Source organism: Gavialis gangeticus, unplaced genomic scaffold, assembly GCF_001723915.1.
Source record: "Gavialis gangeticus isolate Ggan-Ray unplaced genomic scaffold, GavGan_comp1, whole genome shotgun sequence".
Classification (NCBI taxonomy): Eukaryota; Metazoa; Chordata; order Crocodylia; family Gavialidae; genus Gavialis; species Gavialis gangeticus.
This window is the reverse complement of record NW_017729034.1, coordinates 27,533,511-27,543,410: the sequence shown is the minus strand read 5'-3', so window position 1 is coordinate 27,543,410 and position 9,900 is coordinate 27,533,511. Positions and strand designations below refer to the sequence as shown.

At 43.7% G+C, this 9,900-nt stretch overlaps 1 protein-coding gene across 1 annotated transcript in view; it reads left to right on the top strand.

Annotated features, from left to right (window-relative positions):
* Positions 1-9,900, top strand: part of GLP1R (glucagon like peptide 1 receptor) — a 135,964-nt gene that overhangs the window by 78,921 nt on the left and 47,143 nt on the right. The window contains exons 6-7 of the mRNA XM_019526700.1: positions 2,852-3,005; positions 5,726-5,885. Of these exons, the coding sequence (XP_019382245.1) occupies positions 2,852-3,005; positions 5,726-5,885 (314 nt within the window). The remainder of the gene's footprint in view (positions 1-2,851; positions 3,006-5,725; positions 5,886-9,900) is intronic.

The window sequence follows — 9,900 nt, the reverse complement described above, 5'->3', positions numbered from 1 at the left end:
CCTGCCCCCAAAGGGAAACTTCACCTGCCTGTGGAAGATGCTTGTGAGTAAGCTACTCAATCTGATTAGCTATTTAGCTGGCAGTAACACAGATGCGTAATCAAAAGGCTACCTCAGCCAGACTTTGCTCTTTAGGATTTCTAAGAAATTGCTCAATCCTGTACCCTAGTTTACCCTACCCCTTGTAATCAATAAAGTTCTCCTTTTTGACTGGTGTGGGAGACTTATTGAGGAGTGGGTCTAAATTATGCCTAAGAGACCCCTTAGGTCTGCGGACTAAGGGAGACTTTACTTTTTGCCCCCGGACTTGGGGAAGTGCCCCAAGTGCCTGTATTGGGTCGAGTACCCGTAGGACTATTAGGCCTGTGTTTCCCCGAGGATACAGGGCCGAGACAGTCCACTCTTGGGGTGGTGGCAGCACATTACCCCCAGACTAGCGAGTGTGCTCCGGGAGAGGGGTTGGCCGGACATAAGGCACCCCTAGGGAGGCATTCGGAGCCTGGAAGGTGGTCGGGCGCAGGGAGGTGGGCGGCTCAATGCAGGAGCGCCCCCTACTGGCCCGCCTCATGTGGTGGTAGCAGTGGGATACGAATACCCAGCTGTTTTCCTGAGGTGGGGTCCCTGCACCCACCACAATTGCATTATAATTTTTCCTTCCAGCAGAGAAACATAGGGCAAGCAACAGCATTTGGCACCATAAGGAGGCTTTCAAATGACCTCCATCAAACTGAAATTTGTCAAAAACCTAGGGGATTATTATGATTCACACATTGTCCAGTAGCACTATTCAGGGATTCAGCTAACATAATACCAGATAGTTTTAAAGTCCCCCTGTGTCTCATGTGGATCAAAATGTCCCTGCCTGCCAATTTTTGAGTGCGAGTGAACACCAATAACTAAAAGTTTACCTGAGAATCCTGAATAACTTTCAAACTGCACTTCAGTTTACACTGGCTGAACAGTGAACTCTGCTTTCAATCCACAAGCAAAGATCCTTAGTTTAAAAAAACACTGAAGGTTGCTAAGTGATAAAACTGCTTGCCTTATGCATCATTTATAACCACAAGGAAATTGGTGACAGAGATTTCAAAAAACATTAAAATGACTCATTTTAAAAACTTACACGTTTGCAAGAGTTCTTACTCAACTTATTGATTGTTAGACCAGAGCCCTAAGCTTTTTAGAAGCAGGAGGATTTGAACTGTTCTTTTGAAATAACATCTGTGTTACAGCTGGATTCTTATCAGGTTTTATTGCTACACATCCATAATTAACTGTATACATACAGAGGTGAGAGTAGAAAACCTGGTTCACAAATCTTCACCACCTGAACTGACGGAAGATCTATGACAGTTGTTAACTATAGAGGAAACTTCTATGCTCATTCTAGGATGGAAACAGCCAGTAGAAAAGACTATAGATAGTACTCAATTCTGCTTGCTTTGAAAGCAAATGAACTTTCTAATTTCATCAACAGAAGCGAGATTGGGCCAGCACATCCCGCTGAAATCTATGGGAGCAGTACTAGGCACTTATCCTATCCACAAGGAAATGACTGTGTTTGTTTACGACTTTTTGTTTGAAAATATAGGAATTTTCAAGAAGTTTTAAGTACACGGTGACTTTGAAAAGTAGCAGCAAGCTTGTTTGGAGCTGAAGGGAGATGTGAGTAAATTTTGAAATGACATCTCTCTCAAAAATGGCTTGATAATTCTCTTCAAACTTTGCAGGAATGTTCTCCTTTGCCTTTTCAATACAACCTGTGTTACAAGCCAAACTTACAGGGCAGCAAGAACAGGGCTTTAATATATAGGATGGTTGTCTTTTTCATTTTGAAGCATTTACTGTTTCTTTGTGATGTGCCTGATGTATTTTTCAGGAACAGAAGAGAAAAAAGAACCTGTTTTCATCGGAGGTTAATATGAATTTGTCAAGTTGATCTGCCTCCTTCTTCAGCTCCAGCTGGGAGAGTGACTCTTTGTCTAAATGCAGAACAAATTAATAGACTCACCAGTTACTCCTTCGCATTCCTACTCCAGAATGTGTGTTCATGTTACATGAAGTTTCTCAAAGGCTGTGAGGGGAAAATGTTTGTAGAGATATTTCAGTAAAATATCGGCAGCATTTCATAGCTGGGTTTTTTTTTTTGCACGACTGCAGTTTTCTTTACCATCCCTTAACACACTGCCCTTGACAAGTAGTAATTTTGTTGTCTCTGTAGCTGGCTGTTGAAATTCATGAAGATGATTTTTGTCAGTTTCTTTATTATGAAAACAGAGGTGAAAATCATGTTCCTTTTAGACCCACAGAAATTGTTTGTGATCCCTCAGAATGACACTTGAACAGTCTTCTCTTGTTGTCTAAGTAATGATTTATACGTAGAATATTTTCCCTTTGTGGAACAGACACTTTAACAGCTGGAAGCTCTACTGCACATGACAGCTCTTCCAAGGTAAAGCAGTTTACCTGAAGCCTACTCAAACAGTTTAGATATAACAGTGTGGAAAACAGGAATCCTTTAGGGGCCTCTCATGTAACCCCTGTAATTAAGGTTGTAAATCACTTTCCATTATAATTTCCCATTTTTCATACCTGCTGATTTTTTTTTCCTGAAACATTCATCTTTTGAGTTGCAATTTTCCATGTTAGGCATCTGCCAAAGTTGAGTATTTCCTGTAGAACATACGAGAGCCCTGCAGCCATTCTTAAGTTACAAGTTTCCAGTGACTCATCTGGTATGCACTTATTTTGAACAGAATCTGTCTGTAATTTCCACCCCCATTGATATCCATAGTATTATGGCAGGCTGCACACACAGTTATTGTATCAAGATTAATGTTTTTTTCCACAGGCATCTGCATTGCACCAGGAATTATATTCACCTGAACCTCTTCACCTCTTTTATTCTGCGTGCTGTGTCTGTCTTCATTAAGGACTCTGTGTTGAAATGGATGTATAAGACAGCCACTCAAGAGCACCAGTGGGAAGGCCTTATCTCTTACCAGGTAGGGATGCTGCCCATTGAGGTCAAGGGACCATCACTATGTCTGTGTTAGTATCTGCAGTCTCATGTTGTGCTGAGGTTTGTCCAAAACGTACATTGAAACCCAGATGCTTTCCAGAGTTGGGTTCTTTTGCAGCTCCCTCCATGAATGAGAGTTTGTGAACTATCCAGGGGCAGAGAGCCACAGCAGACAGCTTTATGGGATTGCTGAGGGACTCCAGCTGTTTTTTGTGGCTTTTAGTTCCAAGGGTGCCACTTCTCCAGTCAGCTGCATGAAGAAGCAGTGCCCTTTGAAGCAAAAGCTTCAGCAAACAGCTGAGCAGCTTGTCATTAATTCAGATATCCACTGTAAACTAAGGGAGTTGCAAACCACCTGGATAGGAATGATCTGAGTTCTACTGTATTTCTTTACCTCCCTTGGGTTTGCCACTGAGTTGTTTTCCATGTCTTGCATAGTTCTGGTCATTTAGCCCCAGCCGAGGAAACATTGGGTGGAGTCAGGTTTTTTTTCCCCCTTGTATTTGTAATTACCCCTCACCTCCTTTTCCAGTCCGCATTTGGCCTTTCTAGGAGTGACTAAAATTTTGATAGATTTTCCATGACATCAAGTGACACTTTTCTCACTGTAGCATGGTGTCAGGATAGGAATGTCTATTCAGTCAAGTGAGCCGTTGAGCTGGTCTTTCATTCTTGAGTTGCTTTATCCACATACTGTATACTACATATACAGCACTAGTCATCTCCCATTTGTTTCTTGATTTGGTGGCCAAGTGACAGGGTTAATGAGATCTTGTATAGTATATTTATTATCGTACTCCATGTACCCTTTCCTTAAAAATTAGCCCTCTGAAACTGGGGCGCATGTCAAGCATGGAGACTCAGTAAAATGGCTGCTGCTTTTTTTCTTCCCTCCAGCCAGCCACATGGAAGGAGTGCAAAGTTCAGTCTTCAGCAGCAGCTACAAGTTTAACCCTTTTACAGTTGTTGTGGAATTGGCAGTAGGTTTTGGCTTTACAGTCCAAAGCTGCTGGCAATTAGGAAGTGACTGTGAGAGGGTGAAAACTGTAGTTTTTGCCTGTGCAGGAAAGGGAGGGTAAATAAGCTGATGTTAAGGCTCTGTCTGTATTCCTTGTAACCATAGCTCTGAAACGATCTTTTTTTTCCTTCCTTATTCTGTCTTCCCCAAAATGAGGTGTGTGTTTTATTGGAGGCATGTGGTAAGTGAGAAAATAGTCTTTGCTTCCCTGGTAGCCCCTTTGCTGTAGTTTACAGGCCTACAGTGTTTTACAGTCACATTGATGCATCAGGCAATACAGCTTTGCCATTACAGGACTTTTACCTGTGAAGAATTGATGGTATTGTAGCATCTGGAGTAGAATAATTCTTAGGTATAGAATTACAGTATCTATGAACCCGGAAATTTTCACTGACTGAATTTGGTGATCAGACAGTTTTTAGCTAGTCATTTTCTTACTTCCTACATATACTTTTCTTTCAATCCGTGACGTGAAACAAGGGAAAATACAGAGCAGCAATGAATGTATAAAAAAAGAGGGGAAATGTTCTCCAATACAGTTACCAGCTGTGTTTTGAAAAATGTTAGCTGACCTTCTGTCATTGCAGTAGTTAGATGTGGTCCATTTAGACAGGGCTGTTGGGGATAGGGAGGAGGACAACTTAGTTCCATTTTCCATTCATGTTACTGGATCTCCTGTTTAGTCTCTGTAGGCAAAATCCATATTGATCTCATAGGAGCCTATATAGGACTTTGGCAAAATTTAGATGCTGAAGTTCCAGAGCAATCCAGAATGGCCTTGCTCTAGGAGCCATAAATAGTGTTAGGCTCCTAAAGTTGTTCAGTGTTTCTTTCTTTGATTGCAGCATTCTCTGGACATCTAGATTTGGGCATCTATAAATGTGCATCTTTCTGCTTCATTCCCATCTAAGCTCTGTTGTGGTCTGGAATGGATCTGGAGTGGCACCTAAAAGGCTCTAGAGGGGCTGGATCACTAGGCATCCTTGGAGCACATCTGCTTTCACTAGCAGTACATGGTGGTGGTGTCCACCTTTTGCAGAACAGCCAGTGGTTGGAGTGTTTTCCCTGGACCTGAGAGTCCTGAGCTCCAGGCCCTCCTCAGTCTTAGGAAATTCCAAATCAAACTAACATCTCCTGCCTCCCAGGAGAGCAACCAGTCTGCCAGGCCATCTAATAGCTTGGCTGGTGGCACTCCAGTTGAAGTGGTGGTTGAAGCTGTGCCACTGGGAAGAGAGGGAAGCAAGAGCCTTGTGGTCAGGAGAAGAACAAGCTGGAGGTAGCCTGACTCAATAACCTAAATAGTTGGAGCATTCACCTGGAAGAGGCAGAGTCCTGGGTTCCAGTTTGTACTACCAGGGTGATTTCTGCTTTATTAACTAGTGACTGTCCAATGTAAAATGCATTAACAGTCCTGGGAACAGGGACCAGAATTAAGAACACTCCTGTCTCAGGGGAGTGTCTTCATCAGTAGACTCTAGGCATGCTAGATTTGTAGCTCCCTCTGTTCATTCTAGGAATCTAGGCACTCAACGTAGGCTTCCCAACTCTTTTTATCTGGATCACTCTCTTGGCACCAGGTGCCTAATTTTGCTTTGCAATACCTAAGGTGAGGTGCTCCTTGGACCTGGCTCCTTGTCTTTGCAGCCCCTTCTGCAATCACTGAAATGCGCTTTCTGCTCAAACAGGAGTCACTCAGTTGCCGCCTGGTCTTTGTGATGATGCAGTATTTTGTGGCTGCAAACTACTACTGGCTGTTGGTGGAAGGCATGTACCTGTATACGCTCCTGGTTCTTTCGGTTTTTTCTGAGCAACGAATCTTTCGGCTTTTCCTCTGCATTGGCTGGGGTAAGTCGATCTTTGTTTTTATTTATCCTCTTCTTGTTGCATGCATTTGCCTACCCCAGGGGTCAGCAGCCCCTGGCACATGTGCCAGAGCATGGCAGGTGAAGGCATTTTGCTTAGCACAGGTGCCTCAGGGTGGATAGCACAGAAAGGGCCAGAGCTGCGCTGCCACAACAAAAGATTGGGCCCCTTGCAGCTCCCCTGGCATCTGCCCCTGGCACAGCAACATCTTACAAGTCAAGGTTGGGGGTGGTTGCTAACCCCTGTTCTACACCATCACTGCAATGACTACCCTACCCTACTCCATGGAAACTCAAGACTTCACAAAGCATACTGAGATCCAAAACTCCTGTAACTTTTTTGATAGGTATAATAGTAACTTTTCCCACTACACATTAGTTGCTTGACCTGAAGGACCTTTGCACTGTGACTAGAATGGGATGAAGCTGGTCAGGCAGGAATGGAGCTTATGACAGTAGCTCCTCAACATGTGAACAACATCTTAGCCACCTATGGATGTGAATGAGTAATTACCTAGTACCAGTGCAGGAAGATAGGTGTACACATGCTGACTGCTTGAGCTATGTGGATATCACTGAAGCTGCTGAATGAAGCTAACAGTAGGTTAGCTCTACCAGCTGAATAGAAAAGGTAGATTGAACAGTTATCTAGAGCAATGAGGTGGTCAGTGACTTCGTTATGCATGTGCATGAGAAATTAGGGGCTGTGATGGATGGGATAAATTTCAGTCCTTTGAGATAGAGCTACTTGTGTTGGAAATGCTAAACTCTGATATTTTTTGTGTCGCTTCAGTAGGTTCTAACAATATTAGCGTTCAGGACATGTTTTTTTTTCTTTTGATAGGCAAATCTATCTTCTTCCATTCTCTTGTGTGAGAACTTTTTCTCTCTTTTTCCCCCCCTGTTTTCTTTCTAATTGTGAGCTGTCTGGAAAACGGAAAGTAAACTTAAGTAAACACAGAAAGTACTTTCAAAAATACAAGTTGGAATTTTTAAATGGCTTTCACAGTGTTCTTTTCTTTTCTGGGTTTGCCTCCCATAAATATTCTAACAAGTCACTTTTATCAGTGGAATTCATATAAATGATCCATTGCAATTGTTCACCCAGTTCTACTGTACAGTGATATATGGGAGGTATAAGCATTCTGATATACTGATGCAAGCCAATAAATATAAATAAAAGATCCCTGCTGGAATGTGGTAGTCAAAGTTCCATTTCTTTCTTGTCATACGTAGCACATATAGTCAGAGCACATGTGTATAAAATTATTAAAAACATTTCATAGCTCAAATTATATGAGTAGGCATGCCCTTCTTGAAAACAATGTGTCCTAAGGCATCTGATTCATTAGTGGGGGAAAGCAGAATAGGGGGAAAAAGTCATCCATATCCTGGTAGAGTTTAAAAAAAAAAATCCTTCTATAAAAATATACATTTTTATTTTTGCCTGAAACTTTTCTTATTGGAATTCTGCCTCTCACAGGAACAAAAGATGAAAATGATGGGAAAAAATTATGTTTTGTTTCTTCTCCCTAATCTTTAAAGTTTTATTACTGTAGGTTATGTCATTTCTGGATGATTTTTTGAGATTTTGAAAACAGCTGATTCTGCCAGACTTGGCATGGAATGTCCAGTCTTCACCCAGACTTCCTAGGAAAGTTCTGCCAGTGTAATTCAGTCTTCATTTCCACAAATTCTTGCTCTTCTAACCCTAGCAACTTACCCAAAGCCCTGCTAATGGTTCCTCATCCTCAGAGGCAGCAGCCTGTTATTTCATTCCTAGAAATCCCTCAAAATATTCATCACCTATTGTAGGAACTGGATGGTAATTTTAATAATAGCTATTGGAACAAGAGAACAAGAATAATGTCTCTGTCCCTCTTTCTGCCTTGCTTGCTATGTTTTCTTTGTGCATGCAAGACCTCCATTCAGATGTCTCTGTTAAGGACACTCAGATGTATTGTGAACAGGCTTATGGACATGAATTTCCTTCAAAGAGACAAGATGTTCCTGATCTAGGTGACAGAGTCCTGTTCTTTGAAACAGGTTATCAACTGTTAAACTATCTCCCTAGCAACAGAAAAGAATTAATGATTTGAAAAAAAAAATACAACTGACATGTTCAGCTGCTGCCCCATCCTGCCACCTGCCAAACAATAGGGGATCATGGACAGGCAATGACTCCAAAGATTATGGGCAGACAAATATCTTAAGGAATTGACTAGTGCTCCTGCAGGTAGCTGTTATCTAGCAGTAAATTAGCAGATGAATCTCACCTGCTAAATCTGAACCAAAATGCAGACTTCAAATTTTGCCAGAGCTTGTTAAATGATGCATTTGATGTCTTGAGGCCATTTTCTCTGGGCTTGAGTTATCTCCAAGCAAATTGCAATCTTTATTAATTTGTTCATTACTCACTATTGCCCCATGAACACTTTTTACATCAAAATTCAGTGTCTTGGTTGCTCACAAACTTCTTATAGTTATTTACTTGGTAATTATTTCTTCTTCTGTAATTGATAGATTCATAGATGTTAGGGTCAGAACGGACCTCAACAGATTTCATAGACATTAGGCCTGGAAGGGACCTCGGAAAATCATCGAGGTCCCTTCCCCTGCCCCAGGGGCAGGAAGTCAGCTGGGGTCACAGGATCCCAGCAAGATAAACGTTCAATTGACTCTTAAAGGAGTCCAGAGTAGGTGCTTGCACCACCTCTCAGCTACCCCAAGAAGCGCCCTGGTGAACAGAGCATTTCTGATTTCTTGCAGTGTCCCCCTAATGAATTTGTAGGCAGCAACAAGATCACCTCTCAGCCTTCTCTTGAGGAGGTTGAAGACATCCAGGCCCCTCAGTCTCTCCTCATAGGAGCCCCTAACCATGTGAGTGGCCCTCCTTTGGACACTTTTGAGTCTATCAACATCCTTCTTGAAGTATAGCACCCAAAACTGGACTCAGTACTCCAACTGCAGTCTGCCCAATGCCGCATAGAGGGGAAGTATCACCTCCTTGGTGCTATTTGTCATGCATCTACTGATGCATGATAAAGTGCTGGTAGCTTTGCTGATGGTTTCATCACACTGATGAAATGGACCTGTGTGCTTGATTACAGAAACCACATATTTTCTGTGGGCACTGATAGATGTACAGCTCCCCAGTCTAAATCATGGCATTTCACAGAAAGCACCATGAGTTAGACAAACCCTCCTGACCCAGCGGATATTTGCTGTTGGGTTGGGAAACTGGGGATCGAGCTCTACTTTGAAGCCAATCCATCTGAGGAGCTGAGTGTCTGCAGCCTCTTTCCCCTAACTCCACCCGCCTCCTCCCAGCCCCAGTGCTGTCTACTTGATGGGAGTGGGGAGAAGGGAGGGAAGGGAGTTTTCGCTGGGGTTTACCCAGCCTGTGCTGGAGTGGGGGTGAGTGGAGTGAGATGTTTCTCTCCCCCTGGCTCCCCAGGTCAGGGGTTTCCAACAGGGGTGTGTGATACCGGGTGCCAATTCAATTTGGAGGAGATTCGGCCCAATTAGGTGGCCAAATCTCCAAATCTGAATCGAATCAGGGGACCAATTTAAAAGGTCTCCAAATAGATTTGAAGATCTCCGAATCGATTCAGAAAAGATTCAGAGAGCTTCGGCAATTTGGGTATTCCCTGCCGACTGCAGCAGGGAGCTGGACCTGGATTCCATGCTGGTAAGTAGGGGGCAGGGAGGGGGGACTGGAGGAGGAGGTAAGGGATCATGGGGGGACCCTTGCCAGGCCACATCCCCTGCCTGGTCCCCCAGGCCCCCTGAGCACCCCCTGACCTCCGCCCACTCTCCCACCCGCTCCGCCCATGACTGCCCCACCTGCCCCAGCTCCCAGTTGTTTAAAAAAAAAAGCCCCCACTCACCAGGTGCTGCCAGGTGGGGGGCAATCCCCACTGCCCCCCACAGCTCCATGCTGCATGGGGAGCTCTGCCATGACCCCCCCCCCCCCCCCCCCCCTCCCCCCCCCCCCC